The 20,127-nt window shown below is 35.3% G+C and overlaps 1 protein-coding gene across 10 annotated transcripts in view; it reads right to left on the minus strand.

The window, feature by feature from the left end:
• The window catches only part of GAPVD1 (GTPase activating protein and VPS9 domains 1), an 82,707-nt gene that overhangs the window by 51,242 nt on the left and 11,338 nt on the right, over positions 1-20,127 (minus strand). For 4 of the 10 annotated variants that reach the window (XM_045290173.1, XM_045290175.1, XM_045290172.1 and 1 more), the window contains exons 2-9: positions 13,222-13,414; positions 10,649-11,492; positions 7,424-7,510; positions 6,014-6,148; positions 5,704-5,893; positions 4,071-4,151; positions 2,652-2,812; positions 933-1,062 (exon numbers count right to left, since the gene is read on the minus strand). In XM_045290173.1, coding sequence (XP_045146108.1) covers positions 933-1,062; positions 2,652-2,812; positions 4,071-4,151; positions 5,704-5,893; positions 6,014-6,148; positions 7,424-7,510; positions 10,649-11,492; positions 13,222-13,406 — 1,813 coding nt within the window. In that variant the 5' untranslated portion in view covers positions 13,407-13,414. The remainder of the gene's footprint in view (positions 1-932; positions 1,063-2,651; positions 2,813-4,070; positions 4,152-5,703; positions 5,894-6,013; positions 6,149-7,423; positions 7,511-10,648; positions 11,493-13,221; positions 13,415-20,127) is intronic. The other 6 variants (XM_045290179.1, XM_045290177.1, XM_045290176.1 and 3 more) reach the window with 3 other exon arrangements.

Raw genomic sequence — 20,127 nt, forward strand, 5'->3', positions numbered from 1 at the left:
AGATGACTCCTTCAGGACCAGTGGTGAGAGGGGTGATGCCTGGAGGGGGAAGGGAATGTGGGGTAGAAAGAGAGAACCGATTACAAGAATCTAAATATTGCCTCCTCCCTTGGGGAGGGACAGCAAAGGGGGCGGGGGGGTCGGACAGTGTAACTTATGACAAAACTATAATAAGTTATGAATTAGGAAGGGTTCATGGGGGAGGTGGGAGGGGGGTGGAGGGGGAAAATGAGCGACTGATATTAAGGGCTAAAGTGGAAGGCAAATGTTTTGAGAATGATGAGGGCAACAAATGTACGTATGTGCTTGACACAATGGATGTATGCATGGATTGTGATGAGAATTGTATGAGCCCCCAATAAAATAATTTTTAAAAAATTTGTCCTAGTACATGGAAGACATGTCCCTAACTTTTAATGTTTTTCTTACTCCTATTTCCAGTGTTTACTTCTGATTCATAAAAATGTGCATAAGAATGTATGACTAAAGAAAGACAAAACATTAAAAACTAGAGACAATATTCCGAAATACTTATGAGTCCATCTTTTCCATTTATACATGCAATATTATCCCTCTAAAGGAGCTCTTATAAGCTTTGGTACATATTTTTTTCCCTTGCTTTAACTTTTATTATTTTAAGCTTTCTGGTACATATTAATTCTGGAGACATACAATAAGAATTTTAATATTCTATTTAAGTCTTGAAGATTGGTATCTTTTTCATCTTACAGCATCCATGGTCACTTACAATCTTCATTTTAGGTAAATAGAAATCTTTACAGCAGACTGTTCAAGCTCATTAGAGGAAAACTTCTTTACTCTCCTCAGTGACAGGCACAGATGGTACATTTATAATTTATAAGGCTCCTTTAAAGAACATTAAACAACTATTACTTGAATTATACAATTCCTTGAATGAAGTAACCCTTCACCTTCAGATATTCCTTCCAGATTATCACTGCAGAGGGAAAAGCGCAAGGTTTTATCAGGTTTACCGTGGAGTTTGTTTTCATCAACAGGGACATCGCCTTGCCCTCCATCTGAAAGTTGCATGTTTAGGACCTAAAAAGCAAAATCCCAACTTCAGGTTTTATCACAGCTAAAGAGTACTGATAAGAAATAAACCACAGCAAATCTACACGTAAGCTCTTTTTCATCTTAAATGGTTTTAACTAGAACCAATTTACAAAGTTGTGATCAAGCATTTTAAGTACCTCTGGAATAAAAGAATATCAATTTTAAATAACCTGAATCTATGCATTTCCATTGCCCTTTCATTATTAGGGAGTCACTGAACAGTGCAAATGGTTAACACACAAGGCTCTTAAAAGAAAGGCAGTGGTAGGAGTCGACCCAGAGGCAGATTATGTTGAGTGAAAAAGAAAAATATATGATCCTTCTTCCATGAAATCTCTAGAATAGGCAAATTTTTGAAGTTCAAGGAAATTTTCCATTATCTTTTAATTCCATTTTTTCCCAAGAACTTTTGAAGCCCCTGCCCGCTCTTGTAGAGATCAAAGTTTATTAATGATAGCCAGAGGCAAGAAATAAACGAGAAGGAAGATATAATGATAGAAGGCCAATGAGCTTCAGGTCAAGGTTGATGAAAAATTTTGGAATATTTAATGGGGATGGTTGAACATATTTAATGCCACTGAAACATACCCGTGAAGACTGATTAACTTATATCCCAGAGTTCTGAAAGAGTTGATTCCAATAATTTTTGCCAACTTATTCAATGCTTGTTGGGTGGCCTGGTGAAGTTTGGAGCTCCCTAGTACACTGAGAGTTTTCTTCCCTACTAACCATGTCATATGTCATAACCACAAATGCAAGTTTACTAAACACCACCATTACTTTATGTGTCGGAATGGCAGTGCATTTTTGGAGTTTTATAATTGGATGCTTCTTTCAAAGCCTGGAATAGATTCTCCTAAATGATAAGAAATAACTGGTAAGGGAGGGGGGTATGAAGTTGAGAGCCTTGATTGTTTAACTACACTCAATGAGAATACACAACTTTTTACTGCTTTTTCAAGATGTCAAAATCCACAAGAGGCTCCAACCCTTAGGTTATTAGGATTGTTTCTGTTGTCTCTGTCCCAAACTCTTGTGCTTATAAATATCTTGAAACTGATTTTCACACCCAACTCATACTTCAAAATATTTAACTTCTTAGGTTTCCTCTGTTATTGCTTCCATCACCTCCTGACCAGCCAAATAATAGAAAAGTATTTCTCAAGGAAATACTTTTGGATCCTTCTAAAGCAGGAATACCACTAGTATATCATTAGAAAAAAAAATAATCAAAAGATTTCCTTCTGGTCAACTGGGTTCCTTCAATTTCCATACTACAATGTCCTGGCTTTCTATCTCTTCTACTACCAGGAAAATTCCTTTTGGTGTGTTATCTACACTGGCTTCTGTGCCAAAGGTGTATTAATGTGATATGCTTCCAGTGCTGTTCAAAGTTTAGCATTTGATGGTTGGTATGCCACAACAGGCTTTTTGTAGATAATTATGACTATACATGAAAGCATATTAGCTTAAATTAAGTAAATTAATTTCTAAAAGTGAGCATTTATTAGAAAAATTTTCCTTAATTTTTTAACCTTGATTACTCTAAGCTAAATGCAACAATTCATTCATACCTCATTTTCAGACATCATCCCTGGAGTAAGCTGGGGACCTGTCCCTAAGGAAATGACCAAAACCTCTTCTGGTTGTACTTCATGGATGGTTTCTTGAGATGATCCTTCATGATCCATATGCTGGTCCATTAGCATATTGGTACGGCTTCTACTCCGAGTCGCTAAAAAATTTTTCAAGTAAAATAATTTAGAGAAAAAGACAAAAGGAAGAAAACTGCAAACCAAATACAAAAACATATTTTCTATTAGTATAAAACATTTGCTCGTGCAGTAAAAAAAATGATGAAAATATGGATTAAAAAAAAAGACTACTATCTTCCCAGTTCCTCTACTGATGACTAATACAGATTCTCCTTCAAAACTGATCATCAGAAACAATGATCCAAGTCCACCTGACAGGGAAAGCCACATAGATGATCACACCTGAAGAACAGCAAACACGTCCCAATCAATTTAAGACTTGGGGCGACATGAAAAGCATCATCTTATTTCCAAGATCCTTTGAAATATTTTTCCTATAATAGGATTCAACTGTTACAGGTATCCCATGTATAACTAAACTTATAAGCACATGAAAATTTCATGTGAAAATTTAATGGAATGTAAAGGAATATATTAGGTAGCTATTGATAAAGCTGAAATATGTTTGGACATGTTTTTTCCTGCTTTATGGATGTATACTAAATTAATAAAGGATCTAATTACTGTTGATGTCCCTTCTACTAATATACATAAAACATTAACACTTTTTTTAAATAGTAATATTTGTATTCTTATTTCAAAAGAGCCATCCCCTGATTTTTCAAGAACATTTAGATACTGAAGTATCTTCTGAAGATTTAGTTTATGAAAAATTCTCTAAGACTTTTAGAGTTCTGTGATAAATTTCAATGGGCCATAAATTTCAATGCAATCAGAATGCAAGACAGAAAACCTCAGTACAGAATAATATTTTCTAGGAGTATAAAATATTTACTCATGCATTAAAAAGTGGTTAATGTATTAACTAAAAAACACTATTTCCTACAGTAACAAAAGTTTTTCAACTTTACTTTGAGCAAAAGCTGACCTACTTTGACAGAAGGAATCATAAATATAAACCACCTTCCCTCCACAATAGATCCATTTATTAATGATTTTCAGTTTCAATATTCAAAGTACACACCAATTTCTAAGTCTAAAATAAGGTCATTCCCATCTTTTATTTGATGGCCCTCATTGTCTTCTAATTAATTGTTAAATTCAGCTTCAAAAATATGTAGATGAATCATAAGGAACAAACTTTATGACTATGAAAATAAAATCAAATTTCACATGACAATTTACACAGTAAAAGTAACATGCATATGGAGCATACTTTCATCAACTATTTTTAAAATAAAAAGTATATGAAAATAGGAAGAACAACCTATTACCCACCAAATGGGGTTACTAGAGTAATATGAGCAGTAAGATTGGTGGCTGAGGAATCCCAGGCAGTGATGGCGGCTAACTGTTGTCCTGGGTTGCGAAAGCATTAAATAGAAAAAAACCAACCCTTTGAACAATGGTACATTTTTAGAAATATATGTAAGTGCAATGACCAAGTCAAACGACTATACAAAATACTACTGAGCAAGTATTTGAAATTTACTTTCCACCAGACCCATATATATTGACAGTTCTAAATAATAAAAAATTAAAGAATACATAGCAGTGAAAAAAAGGGTGGGGGATTCTCTGGTATTTCAAAATCACTTATTTCTAAATGTTCACAGGTTATAAATATAATACAATATTTTAAAACCACTGAGTATAATTTTTTCTATTTAAAATTCTTAAAAATTCCTATTTTAGGATGATGAAAACCAAAGATTTATAGTCCTATGAGGTCATATTTCTGTTGAATATACTAGTTATATTAAATGTAAACTAATTTTAAGAAACTGTAAGTTAATAAAGAAGCTCATAGAAGTTGAAAATGTAATCCTTCTTTAAAATTAATGAAATACAATAACAATTCACAATCACTGTTACTAAACTCTTAATTATCACTAAGAAATTGGCACTATAATACTCCTGCTCGCTTCACCTAAACACTCACTGATATCTTGTTTATTTTGTCTAATTCCCTTTTATCCTTCAAGATAAAATACAATTTTCATCTGCTCCAGGATCCTCCTGATACTACGCTCTCCCACTAAGTTAACTGTTGTTAAACTCACTATTATGCTTACCTCCATCAGAGCACTAAGTACACTAAAGACTACTGGTGTTTTATTTTCCCCAATTAAACTATGAGCAACTAACTTGAGAATAGGGTATATATTAATGGTCTTTATATTATCAGTGTCTAATAGATAGCACTTGATTATACTTACCCTTGTAGGATTTCTGCATGGAGGAGATTAAATTATAGAGTATTTATGAAATGTGTAGTACATAATGATGTATGCTCAATTTATGTGTGAGTGTGTAGACAATAATAATGGAATAATTATTATCTACTTTATTGGTGAATATGATTTAAATTGTTTTATTCTATTACTAGATTCCAAAATAACACAAACTCACAGCCATGGAGTCAATTTCAACTCAGAGCAACCTTAAAGGACAGATTAGAACTACCCTGTTGGGTTCAAGACTGTAAGTCTTTACAAGTCTTTCCCCTGTGGGTTCAAACTCCTACATTCTGGTTAGCAGCTCAAAGTGTAACCTATACCACCAAGTTCCTTGTAAGATTACTACAGTTTTATCTAGAACTCTGTAAAACACAGAGGGCTACAAAATGTTATGCATGAATAAACATTTTCAAAAGATTTTTTACAACAGTAATGTAAACAAAGTACACTTTACGTGGTATTTTTCAATCAGTTATAAGATAAAACTGGTGTCTACTGACAAATGTTAGCTAATGTGCTTGTATTTTTAAAAGATAAATTACCATTAGAAAGTCAAAGAGAAAGATTTTCAAGTTATCTAAAGCTATATTCTGAAACAGTAACCAATGACAAAAGCAGTCAGAGAAACAGTACATTTAGGAGGAAGTCCTAAGATGAGAAGTGCTGTTTACCTATGGGTAATCGATTCTTTTTATTTGCTGGAGTGGTTGCTGGAGACAGTTGAGGAGTACTGTAGGGAGTCATTTCCAAACTGCTGCTTTTTCCTGGCTTGGCCTGGGGTAGGTTTGACAATAAATTGTCAAGAGCCATTCTATCCTCTCTCAGTTGATCTCCAGACATTACACTCTTCATAAAATTTACCTGCCAAAAGTGAAAGACGATTAGCTAGCAAAATCAGATTTTCAAACACGAAATAGGCAATGTACTTATGCTGAGCTAAATAACTTTTGAAAGAATGCTCATAAACAGTAGAAACTTTACCAGAGTAATAAGCTGACCGTAGGTTATATAAACCACAGTTCGGCTCAATCCTTCCAGAAGATTAACAGAGGACATTGGAGGTGTCTCCACTGCACGGCCCCCAATGACAACATCAAGGAAAGCAGCAACACAACTCTATTTAAAAAAGGACAAGTTCACAATGAAATATCTCCCCTTTATAATATTAGGAATGAAATAAAATAAAATAAGACAATGAAATAACTCCCCTTTAAAATAAAGAGGACGTACACTGGTACAGATAGGAACTGAAAATACAGGGACTCCAGGGCGGATGAGCCCTACAGGACCAGTGGTGTGAGTGGCGAAACAGGGAGGGTAGAGGGAGAGTGGGTAGGAAAGAGGGAACCGATTACAAGGAACTATATGTGACCTCCTCCCTGGGGGACAGACAACAGAAAAGTGGGTGAAGGGAGACGTCGGACAGGGCAAGATATGACAAAATAACAATTTATAAACTATCAAGGGCTCATGAGGGAGGGGCGAGCGGGGAGGGAGGGGAAAAATGACCTAATGTCGGGGGCTTAAGTAGAGAGAAAATGTTTTGAGAATGATGAGGGCAATGAATGTACAAATGCGCTTTACACAATTGATGTGTGTATGGATTGTGGTAAGAGTTGTATGAGCCCCTAATAAAATGATTTTAAAAAATAAAATAAATAAAAATTTCTGCTTAAGATAAATAAATATGCAAAAAGTTTTATATCTCAAACAACCAATTCGAAAAAAATGTTAACTTTTCAACATATATAGAACAACTTTCAAGATATTATGGTAGGTGAAGTAAACATGATGCAGAACAATATACACACTACTTGTCAAAAGAGGGGTGGGATGAGTGGGAGAACATATGTCGAAATTTGCTGGTATACATATAGGCCTCTGAAGGATACATAAAACACTGATCATATCAACAACCTTTTGAGGAGGAAATGAAGACTAGAACTAGGGTTGAAAGGGAAATTTCACAGCTTACTTTGAATTTTAAACCAGTTGAATATACTGTCTACTCAAATAAAGTCAATTAAACTTGTGTTTACTAATTAACTGAACAATACCATAAATAATTAACTTATATAACACCCTTAAAATTATACCACCGTGATCAGTTTACATACCTAATTATTTGAGCTTTTCTATTAAAATAAACTTTAAAAAATAATCGTAAGAGTTTTTTGATTCTCAATACGAGTTAGTAATCTTTTATGACCTCTTCCTTTAAATGTTGCTGATTCAATAGTGCCACATGCGCGCACACACACGAGATAATTGAAAAGCACTTGTATTAATATTATCTAAGCATAGAATTTAATAGAGAATAATTAAATTCACTAATACACTGGTACAATTTTCTATAAGCGGTATTTTACATGGCCTAGTATTCATTTTTACTTTGTCAAATTTCCCAAGGCTGTTTTTCGTCCGAGGATCTCCCTCTTCAGAACCAGTCATTGCTAACTGCTGCAAGAGGCGGCCAACCTAAAAGCCAAAACAGTGTTAAGGAGACATAATTAATTAACCCTTACAAAATTTCCTTCCATTCTTGTCTGAAAACCTGTTCAACAATTCATCCCGCCTGATCACACATACAAAACAGGTCTTCCAAAAAAACCAAACTCACTGCCATTGAGTCAATTCCAATTCATAGTGACCCTAGAGGGCAAAATAAAACTGCCCCTGGGGGCTTTTATTTATTAAAAGCTGACACAAACTATTCCAATCTAGTATAATTTTTCCCTACGTAGTTTATAAAGCACTCAAAATAAAGCATATTTTTCCTAAATTTAACATCAAAATATTCCTACAGAATATAAACTGTCTAGTAAATACTAGTAACCAAAGCAAGTTTGAAAATATTGCTGCAACACCCATTTAAATGACAAAAATAAAAAACCATAAATATATCATAGAAATAAATTGGGTATTGCACAAATGATTAAAGAAACCTAATTCTTCAGAGACGAAAACAAAGGAAAAGGCGGTTGGGGAGTGGGGAATACTGGAGAATGGGAGATACAAGGAGGGGGGCAGGATGGGGTGGGCAACCAACCCAGGGACAAGGGAACAACAAGTGAGCTAAAATCAATGGAGAGAAGGGCACAGGATGCCTAGTGGAGCTTAATCAAGGACAATATAACAGCGAGGAATTACTAAACCCAAATGAAGGTCGAACACGATAGTAAGAGGAAAGTAAAAGGAAATAGAGGAAAGAACCAAGAGGCAAAGGACATTTATAGAGGTCTAAATATAGGCATGGACATATATAAATATATTAATATATAACGAGAGGGGAATAAACCTATGTACTTATATCTATATGTTAAGAATTAAGGTGGCAGATGGACATTGGGCCTCTACTCAAGTAGTCCCTTAACACAAGAACAATTTGTTCTAATAATCCGGCATTCTGTGATGCTCACCTTCCCGACACAATCACTGAAGACAAAATGGGTGCATAAGTAAATGTGGTAAAGAAAGCTGATAGTGCCTAGCTATCAAAAGATATAGTGTCTGGGGTCTTAAAGGCTTGAAGATAAACAAACGGCCATCTAGCTGAGAAGCAACAAAGCCCACATGGAAGAAACACACCAGCCTTTGTGATCATGAGGTGTTGATGGAATCAGGTATCAGGCATCTGAGACCCAGAACAAAATCAGACCAATGTGAATGTGGGGGATGGGGAGATGAGGAATGGAGCCCCAAAGCCCATTTGTAGACAATTCATTAGACATCCCCTCACAAAAGGCACACGGAAGAGATGAGCCAGTCTAGGTGGAGTATAGCACCAATGACCACAAAACTTTCCTCTAGTTTTTTTGTTTTGTTTTGTTTTAATCATTTTATTGGGGGCTCATACAACTCTTATAACAATCCATACATCCATCCATTGTGTCATTTCCTCTAGTTCTTTAATGTTTCCTCCCCGCCAACTATCATGACCTCAATTCTACCTTACAGATCGGATTAGACCAGAGCATGCACACTGCTACAAATAAGAGCCTGCAACACAGGGAATCCAGGATAGATTAAATCCCTCAGGGCCAACAATGAGAAAAGACATACCAGGAGAATAGGGGGAAGGTGGGGGCAGAAAGAGAGAATCGATCACAAAGATCAACATATAAGCCCATCCCAGGAGGACGAACAACAGAATAGTGGGTGAAGGGTGACAGAGAATGATGTAAGATATGAAAATAATAATCTATAACTTATCGAGGGTTCATGAGGGAGGGAGGGGGAGAAATGAGGAGCTGATACCAAGGGCTCAAGTAGAAAGAAAATACTTTGAAAATGATGGCAACATATGTACAAATGTGCTTGACACAATGGATGATGTATGGATTGTGTTAAGAGATGTAAGAGTCCCTTAAAAAAGTACTTAATAATAATAATAACCTAATTCTTATTTCAGGGATTTCTTTTTTGTTTTTCTATTTAAAATCATTTTATTGGGGGCTCATACAACTCTTATCACAATCCACACATACATCCATTGTGTCAAGCAAATTTGTTGCCATCATCATTCTCAAAACATTTGCTTTCTACTTGAGTCCTTGGTATCAGCTCCTCATCCCCTGCATCCCCACCCCAGGGATTTCTATATAGTAATCATTAACCATCCCAAAGAGATATAATACATTATGAAAAGCATTTATTATTTTAAAAATATATACCATCCATAGATAGTCTTTTCTGAATAAACCTAGTTTCTTCCTCACAATATTTCTGGGGGATAAGATATGATTAAAGGGAAAAAAAGATTCTTATTCCTTTTAAAGAAATAAGAAACAAAAAAAGAAAGAAGAAACCCTGTAGTTAAGCATTGGGTTGCTCATCAAAAGGTCAGCAGCAGTTCAAACTCACCAATTATTTGGCAGAAGAAAGATGAAGCTGTCTACTCTTGTAAAGATTTACAGACTTGAAAACCTTAAGGAGCAGTCTATTGAAGCTCTCCTATAGTTACTACAGTCAGAACTGATTCAATGACAGTGGATTTGGTTTGGGTTTTAGAATATTATGATTTCAATAGTTCAAATGAGTACGAATAAATACTAATACAAATCTAAAAACCCTCTGAAAGACTTAGGCCCAAAAGTATTTCAGATCTGGATATTTCAGAAAGGTAATTTAGTACATATTTGTAATGCACCCAATAGGGTATAAGGTTGTACCCTGAAATCAAACATACTAAAATTTCTGCACCGAAGCATTGAATATTATGAATATAAATGGAATAACACAATGACAAATAGCTTCATGTGTTATTAGCTTGAATAAGGTTTTGCTATTAAATAAGGTATAAAAGACACTCAAGTTTTCAATCAATACGAATTCTGAAACTATGGAAAAACAATTGTACACTTGTTCTAAAAAACCCAACCAACTATACATTCAAGTGAGGATCTCATTTAAAAACTTCAGTTAAATGTTTTATGACTGCAATATTATAAAAGCTCAGTACATTTGCTATTATTTTTTTAAGAAGCAAATATTTAGGACAGTTTGAGGTAAATGGATGGTAGGAATACATGAGTTATCAACATATTTTATGTTCCACCCACTGCCCAATCACCTGATTTTAAACTAAATGTCACACTAATAATAGCAAAGGCATACCTGCATCAGGTTAAATCTTGCCACTTCATTAATAGGAGCATCAGAAATTATTCCATACTGTTCTGGATTGACAACTGCAGGACAAATGAAGCAAGCCAGGAGAAGATCGGTACACATTGCCCTGACCTCCCCAACTTCCAGTCTATCTACACAAGATAGAGTTTTGTACATCTGTGATACAATCCACCTCAAACTATGTGGAAAGCAATATGTGTTCTGTTTGAGATACCCAATAAATTTGTTCACCAAAGCCACTAGTTTGGCCTCATTGGAATCCACCATCTCTTGAACCTTTTGCCTGAATCTGTCTGAGCCTCTCTCTCCAAAGAGTTTTTCCTGTTGAGATGGGGAGTATCTCTCAATTAATTTGTTTGGATCTGTTTCCAGGTGATCTTCATCTTCAACAAGCAGTTGCATGATTGGCTCATGTAGCGTAGCTGTGAGGAAAAGTTTGGCAGAAAACAGTCCTTCAGAAAAAAGTTTAAATAAAATGCTGAAGGCACAAGTTCCTCTCCTCAAAAGCCGCCTGGGGTTGTCACTTTCTTTCAGTTCAAATTCAATCAAGTATCGCAAAACCTGGAGGAGGTAGCTTTCATCTTCTTGCATAATACAGTTGCCATAAAGGGAGGTAAAGACTGTGTAAATAACACTTTGTGTGTTCTCCTGATTAAGTTTTTCTCCCGCAACCAAAGAGGAGGCAATAAGACGAGGATTTTCCCTTAATCGACTCAAGAATTCCCCATAAGCAGTCTCTTGAAATCCTAATTGCTTATATCCATCAACAAACTGTGTATCTTCCAGAATCTTAGCATGTTGGCAACATTCTGCCGGGGAAGCTTCGGCACTGGGGAAAAAAAAAAAGAAGGCGCTCAAATATATTCAAATACTAATATTATTGATAATAACACTTTTCTATGATATCAAAACATGGAAATGAGTTGATTATAATCCCACCATGAGATCACTCTGAATTCCTATAAAAGTTTTAGAACAACAGTATCTCAAATGTGTAAAGAAAAAAACCAACTAGTTTAAAGGAGGACAAATTCTTCATATTAAATCAGATTCAGTGAAAAGTACCAATTTGTAGATCTAACAAAGATTCACTTGTAAAGGTTATATTAAATAAAAGTTGGCTATGGTTAAAAAAAAAAAAGTCTTATTTATGGGCACAAGCTTACTAGAAATAATTGAAATTAAGTCCTTATCAGATACATTAGCTCCATCTTATTCAACCGCAACCTACCAGTATAGAACAGATGTAAACTTCTAATTCTTCAGCCTAGGCTGAAAACCTTAATAAACAAAGCCAAAAATGGGAAGGGGGGAAAAAAACTGTAACAGTGATGCATAGCAGCATTATATTTTTTTAAAAATAAATCCTTTGATCAACTTTTACACCTGCATACACACAGGTAACCAACAACCACCCAGATTAAGAAAAACACATTTTAATCATTCAAAATGTTCCTCCTTCCCAGTCTCTATCACTCTGCCTAGAAACAACAATTATTCTGATCTTTTCATCTAAGAGTAATCCTGCATCCTATTGAATGTCCTACTATGAGGAAGCTTCAGAAAGTTCATGGAAAAATGGGATTAAAAGATAACGTACCATATATACTTGAGTATAAGTCATTTTTCAGCACATTTTTGTTTGTTTGTTTTTGTTTGTTTTTTTAAGACTAGTCAAGTGCAGCAGTGAGGGGGGGTAGACAAATAGGTCGACCAGTAATTGACTGTAAGCAATCGTTGTGAGATCTCACTACCTTCGGACCAGCCTTTTCAGCACATTTTTAATGCAGTTTTTGTAGTAATTAGGTGTCTTGGTGGATATTCGTATCGGCTTATACTCGAGTATAGATGGTAATTTTTCCCATTAACTTCCTGGCGTGTCCTCGTGTAAATGTGTCCTTTGTGTCTGGCTTTCTCAACATTTTACCTTAGCACTACTATTCTTTTTTTTTTTTTTTGCATTTGTATTTTTTTTAATCATTTTATTAGGGGCTCATACAACTCTTACCACAATCCATACACACATCAATTGTGTAAAGCGCATTTGTACATTCATTGCCCTCATCATTCTCAAAACATTTCCTCTCCACTTAAGCCCCCAGCATTAGGTTCTCACTTTTCCCCTCCCTCTCCGCTCACCCCTCCCTCATGAGCCCTTGATAATTTATAAACAGTTATTTTGTCATAGCACTACTATTCTTACAGACAAAAATTTTCTTTCAGTAAGGTATTAAATGTGTAGCTTCTAAAACTAAAAAATATTATATATAATATCAAAACATGAAAATGTATGACTATATATTAATAGAAAAGCAAAACACAATAATTTACTGTACAATAAAAATATTTACAAATTTATATTTAAAAATATAAAATTAATTGATGTGGAATAAAACGCTAATGCTTAATAATAACTTTTTTTAATGGTGTTTAAGTTAAAAAATAAAAACTAAAGTCAATCATTTGAAAGTTGATTTAAGTAACTTTAGTGTAAATATATTCGATTCATTTTAGTTATCAACACAAAAGTATAGTGGTTCACAAAGCCTTTTCTTTACCTGGTTATGATAAGCCGATCCAAATTAATTCTCTGCTGCTTAGCAATCCATGCCGTACGATACAACTTCTCAGCTGTCTTAAGTACATCTGCATTGAGCCTCTGAATGAGCTGTTTCTCAGAGTTTACATATAAGCGTTCCTGCTTGAGGTGATGAGCTAGAGTGTGAATATCTAGCTTCACCATCTTCAAATCTGAAAAGTACAAAGGCTGATCACTAGGAGTAAAAGGACAAACATTTTAAATTATGCAACTGAAATTGTTTACCAAAAGAGATCGGAGAATACAGTAAGAGTTGGACTAGATTTTACAGAACAAAACTCAAAATCATAAAAGGACCAGACTTCAGTCAGATAGATTGGTGGAATCCCTAAGACAAACAGCTCTAGAGTCACCCTTCAAGTTTGGAAATAAACTCACCCCCATGGTGCAATTCTAGGCAAACAATAGACAAATCTATAAATAACACTAGGATATATATGCCTTAAAAAATAAACCCTTTGAGATCAAAAGGAGAGTGGGACCGCCAAGTATAAGCAAGGTTGGCAGTTCAAACCTACCAGCCACTCTGAAGGAGAAAAATAAGGATACTTGCTCTGGTAAAGATTTCTCCTCAAAAAGTCAAACTGCCATCAAGTCAATGTTGACTCATAGTAAGCTCCAATGGGTTTCTAATACTGTAACTGCTTATAGGAGTAGAAAGCTCAGTCATTCTCATCCTAGAATGAGAATAGAACTGATGTTCAGATGGTTTTAATTGTGAGAGGCATCGTTATTTATCAAAACAATACTAAAATGGACTTTTAAAGATTTGTATGCTTCATTAATTAATTTTGTTACTCTCGGTACACAATGTGTATCCTCTGATCCTCACTTTCTTTCAACTATAAAATGGGGACACAGTATCTGGAATTAGTTTGATTGGTACCAGTGATTTAAAAAAAAGAATAAATCCTTTGTACATTAAGAGTTTCTAATCTAGTAGAATGGAGCAGACATGCAAGCATGTAGTTGCATAACATGCTATGGGCATTACATAAGAAGTCTGTACAATGTAGAACAGAGATAAAAGAACAAATGATTAAGGATGTGGGTATCTGAAACTAGTCATAAAAAATATTTGTCACCAAAAAAAAGGCAAACATCTGGCACACATAACAATGACAAACCAAACCCACTGCCAATGAGTTGATTCCAACTCACAATAACCCTATATAGGGTGTTTCTGACACAACATAAATTTTTACAGAAGCAGACAACCTTATCTGTCCCTGGCAGAGTGGCCGGTAGGTGTTAACAGCCCAATGTCTAACTTACAGAGCCACTAAGACTTCTTAAAAAAGGATGACATATGGAGTAAATTTTTAGATTAGGGGGCGAAATCAAGCAAATCACAGAGATATAATATTGGAATTATTATACAATGGTGGTTATTTTAAGAGACATACTTTCAAGGATCTAGAGATGAAGTATCAAGATACCTGCAACTTACTTACTTGTTCATGGCTTAGCAAAAGCGAACGATCAAGAAAATTCAGCATGATGATGGCAACAAATGTTCAAATGTGCTTGACACAGTGGATGTATGTATGGATTGTGTTAAGAGTTGTGTGTGCCTCCAATAAAATGACTTATAAAAAAAAAAAAGAAAATTCAGCAATATGTGAACTAAATCTCAGTGGGTAGGAGAAACAAAAGAACAGGAAAAGAGTACAAGGGGATACACCCCCCAAAAAAAACAAAAAATTGAACACTTCCCCTAAAAGCTAGGTATTTAATTTTTTTTTTACAAAACTATCTATCACCTTCAAAGTACTCTTTATTACACTTAATGTTTGTCCAATCTGAAATCCTATTCTTGGAAGCATTTTTCAAACTCATCTGTTTGGATGGCTGATAGCACCTCCCTTGTTTTTTTTTTCTTCATCTCTTCTACTTCTTCAAATTGCTGTCCTTTCATGTCCCTCTTCATTTGTGGAAACAAAAAGAACTCCCACAGAGAGAGGTCAGGCATGTGGGGCAAGAGAGGCATGTTGTTTTTTGCCCCAAACTGGCTCACTGAGATGGCTGCTTGAGCAAGTGCATTGTCATAGTGGCAAAATCAGTTCCCCCATCTGCCATAAATCAGGGTTTTTTGTCAGACACTGCTACTCAATCTTTTCAGAACCTCTAAATAGAAAGCTTGATTTACAGTCTGACCTGGTGGAAGGAACTCCAAATGCACCACAAGTTGACATTTTCGTCCATTCAGCCCAGCGGAGCTTTTTCTGGTTTGTTTGGTTTTGGTTTTTTTGGGTTTTTGTGGTTTTTTTGGCTACCCCCTCATATATGCTGACAAATTCTTTATTCTCATATTTTAAGCCTGAGAAGCCAGGAGTCTAGGAGGAGGGAAGTCTTCACACTTGTGAGTTAGAGATGAGTCCCAATCACACTCTCATAACTAAACTTAATCCCCACAATATCCTCCCATAATAGTGCTACCTTAAAGTTACTTCTTACAAGCACATGGCTAATTGCTATGTGGCCAGCAGCTTTATCTGTAGAAGCAGACATGCTGCTATTGCTCTCTCTGTTCGGGGGGGGGGAGTCACACCCCATTACTTGCCCCCAGCACTAGTGTTAGGTTACTCCTCCAATGAACTCGGAGACCCTAAAGTTAGGGTGTAGCCCACTCTGTTAAGTATGTGGTTACCTGTAGTTAGGGGGCCTTGCCTGGGACTCTAAGGTGATGTAAAAATACATTCTCCCTGTACTGCTTGTACCTGGTTCCTGATGCCACGGCAGACTTGAGCACCCCAAAACTTCTCTCTCTTAATTTCTTCCCTTCAATTATACAACCATCCTTAGGACCCATCCAGATGTGGGGCTGGATCCCACAACTGGGAAGTACAAAGTACAAAATGATTACTGCTCTACAACAACTTATGAATATGAGAGATTTTTTTTTCAATATTAGAGACTTTAATAATAAAAAATAGAACAAAATATTTCCCTCCTTCTTGCTTTTATTCAAGTAAATTCAACAAGTGTATTATGAATTTTACTGGAGCCCAGCCAGGTCCCCTAATCTCAAGGAGCTCACAGTCGAATTACAATTCAACTATTGTACAAGATAAAGATAAAGAGCATAAAATGTTTTCAATGACATAGCAAAATATGAACTAATACATGAAACTGAGAGATATGTTTTCAAATACAGCTTCACTTACAAATAAATAAACTTTGCTGCTTTTCATTCTCTGATAAGCTGGTCAGAATGATGTCAAAAACAGATGTGGCATACCTACATATAATACTTTTAAAAATATCGTTGTATAAATGTGCCATCTAAACCACTGGGTAAAAATCAAGAGACTTAAAATATAAATGAATCCTGATCTATACTCTGACTATGGTTTTGTAGTACATGTCAGATTACAATGATATTTTATTTCTATTTCTCTCTCTCCCCCACTGACTGTAAACACTGTGGGTAAGTACTAACTCCATTGTGTGTGCTAATATAGCTGATGGCAGGTAGAAGAAGCTCAGCACAAAGCATATAGGGCCATATGTTTTGAAAAATTAATACCACATCCTTCTTAACAAGTCATTGCTTATAAACAAAATTATTTTATGAAAAAGAATTTGAAAATGTAAAAGATAAACAACCTCTTTATAATTGTTCTCCCTTCCAAGATACCAACAGGTGTAGTAGCTGCCACCAGGGAAAGCTGAACTAAAATTTAGGAATGAATTAACTACAAGTGGAAAATTTTACCATAATGAAAATGGTAGGAAAATACAGTTACTAGCAAATAACTCCTGAAAATTACTAATATCAGTAACAAACTCATAATAACATTAGCATTAAAGTAACATTTTAAAAGACTACTTATGCCAGAAGCTCACTTAATCCTCACAATTCCTTGAACATAGTACTATCATAAATTTCATTTAAACAGTTGAAAAAAGTATTGACACAACTGTTATAAAGTCAAGATTCAAAGAGACTCCTATCTGTCCAATTCCAATGAAGTCCTTGCTCTCAATCAATCAATCTAAAGTTATCTACTTTTACTTCAAAAAAGAAAACCAAAGTCACTGTCAACAAGTCAATGCTGCCTCACAGCAACTCTACAGGTGTAACTGCTCTTTTGAGCGTCCAAAACTGCAACTGTTCACAAGAACACGGCCCCATCTTTCTCTCACTTTTATTCCCAGTTGTTAATAATTGACTCCTTAGAGTTCCTTTTGCCTATTAGTCTATACAACACTTTTTCTGGTTGTGGTAACAGCTACTTAATTTGAGTTTTCATTCAAATACTATATAAAACACAGGTGTTTCCAACCCATATCTCTTGGTTGAAATTAAATCCTTCTCACTTTATAACCAAAACTTCTTGAAAGATAGACTACTTGCTAATCTTATGGAACTTACACTTGTAAAAAACTTGTTAAAAGTGAAATTAAAGGTCAATTTCACAACCTAAGAACATTATTACCACACACAAGTATGGCGTTTAAAGTCTAGAATAAAGCACACTTTTGCAGATAAACTGATTATCTCTAATGCACAACGATCCCATTAAAAATTCCGTAAATAATGCAAATTAAAGGTAACAGAGGAAGGAAGGCTTATTAACAATTTGTGACATGCATATGGCACCCTTACTGGCTGAAAGTGAGGACTAGAGGTAGTAGCTGATGAAGATCAAGGATTACAACTTGAAATTTCCATTGCTACCTTACATTTTGTACTATTTCAATTTAAAAAAGGCAAATATATTTCCTACTCCAAATGTCTAAGAAAATCTAATTTTGTCTAAGAAAATCTAAATTTTACATTACCTTTCTCCCTTTACTAGAAAATACTCAAGATTATCATCTGCCTCCCTTGCTGCTTTTGAAATACATGGTCTTTCTAAAGTACAAATCTAGTCATGCTACTCTCTATTACCTATAAAACAATGTCCAAAATCTGCTACATGGCATCAAGCCGTCCACCATAAGGTCTCTATTTTTATATCTCCAAACTTATCTCCCACAATTATCCACTTCCCTAATTTAGTTGTTGCTGCCATAAGTTCCACAGAAAACACATCCAAAAGTCTCCAAAATTTGTAAATTTGTAAATGCTACATGCTTGGGAAGTCCAGGCGCTTATCCTTTAAGGTCCAGCCCCCATGTTTCAGCCCAACGTGAAGCTCTTCAGGAACTCCTCCCAACACAAACAGAACACACACTTTCCTTATGACATCCAGTGAACTAAACCACTAAGTGGGGAAAAGGCATTCCAATTTTCATTCTCTTTCAATTCTATTTCATAGTGAAAGTCTTATTAGTAAAGTGTCAATTTGTCTTCATAATATCTCTAATCTTGCTTATCTCTCCCTTTAATAAAGGATAACAGACTTCAAACTCAGCACCTTCTGCAGCTAGCAGGTTTCTAATAATACTGTTTTGCTTCTATTACATTTATTTTGTCTTCTATTTAGAGTTAGTGATACTAGCCTTCCATTTACAGAAGCAGTAAAATATTTCAATACTTTTTAGTGTGTCATAAAATATAATAGTAAAACTAGTATGCATATTTAGGGGAAATCATGATGTTATTCAAAAGATTAAGGATAAAAAAAGCCAGTTTTTAAAATAAACTGATGTCCCCACAAGAGTGTCAGTTACTGTTTTTGTTTATTTGTGTAGGCACTTTTCCTCATTGTTCTTAGGTAATATTCATTTTAATAGGTCCCTGGGTGGCAAGATAGGGCCAAAAAGGGCATGGATGACCTTTTTCGTTTTTTTGCAAACTATTACAATGCTATCACCAGTTTAGTCAAATAATTTTTATCTGAACATTTAATTATCTACCACTATTCAAATCTAACCAACTTGTAAATCAGAGACTGGTATCCCTTGCCTCTTCACTAAGATTGTACAAAGAAGGAAGCTTGTCCCTCCTAAAACCCAAGCCAAAGCAAAGGACTTGAATGCCACAAAGGTAGTGCAGAGAGCCGTTCACAGTCACATACATAAAAGGTCCATAGGTCATCCACCTTCAGTAACTCAAGATACTGCAGTTCCAAAGACTGCTCGAATACTCTCAGAAGAGTCCCAGGGAGAAACAAGCTGAACCACTATTCCATCAATTTCCCCTTAACTGGTATGAAAAAAAACTGAAGACATACTCATTTTTATTGTGGGTGTCAAGGTCTACAAGCACCAAACCAAACAGTCCTGAAGTTTTATGACAGTGAGGGAAAAGGGGAAACCAATCACAATGATCGACATATAACCTCCTCCCGTGGGTGAAGGGAGACACTGAACAGTATAAGACATGAAAAAATAATACTAATTTATAAATTATCAAGGATTTGGGACAGAGGGAGGGTGGGGGAGGGAGGAGGGAAATGAGCTGATACAAAGGGCTCAAGTAGAAAGAAAATGTTTTGAGAATGATGATGGCAACAAATGCACAAATGTGCTTGACGGATGGACGGACGGACGGACGGATGGATGATGGTAAGAGTTGTAGGAGCCCCCAATAAAATGATTTTTTTTAAAAGGATGTGCAAACCTTCTCTACAGGTCTGATCATCTAAGTAACCTGAAAACTTCAGCAAAACTTCATCTTTCCTAAATGAAATCTACAGATTTCATTTCAAATTTTCTAACTTGTTTTTCTTCTTGCTGTTTATCTCATAATTTAGACTCTGTTTTGCTTTCTTCATTCTTTTTTGCACACTAATCATCCTTGAAAAGTATTAGCAGGTCTGTGTCTTTATACTTCTGGCCAGGGATCTCTATGAACTTTTTTTTTTCTTTTTTTAACCTTTTATTAGGGGCTCATACAACTGTTATCCCAATCCATACACACATCAATTGTGTAAAGCGCATTTGTACATCGTTTCTCAAAACATTTTCTCTC

This window comes from Echinops telfairi, unplaced genomic scaffold (assembly GCF_000313985.2).
Source record: "Echinops telfairi isolate 266 unplaced genomic scaffold, ASM31398v2 ScPeMD7_32;HRSCAF=126, whole genome shotgun sequence".
In the NCBI taxonomy this organism is placed as follows: domain Eukaryota; kingdom Metazoa; phylum Chordata; class Mammalia; order Afrosoricida; family Tenrecidae; genus Echinops; species Echinops telfairi.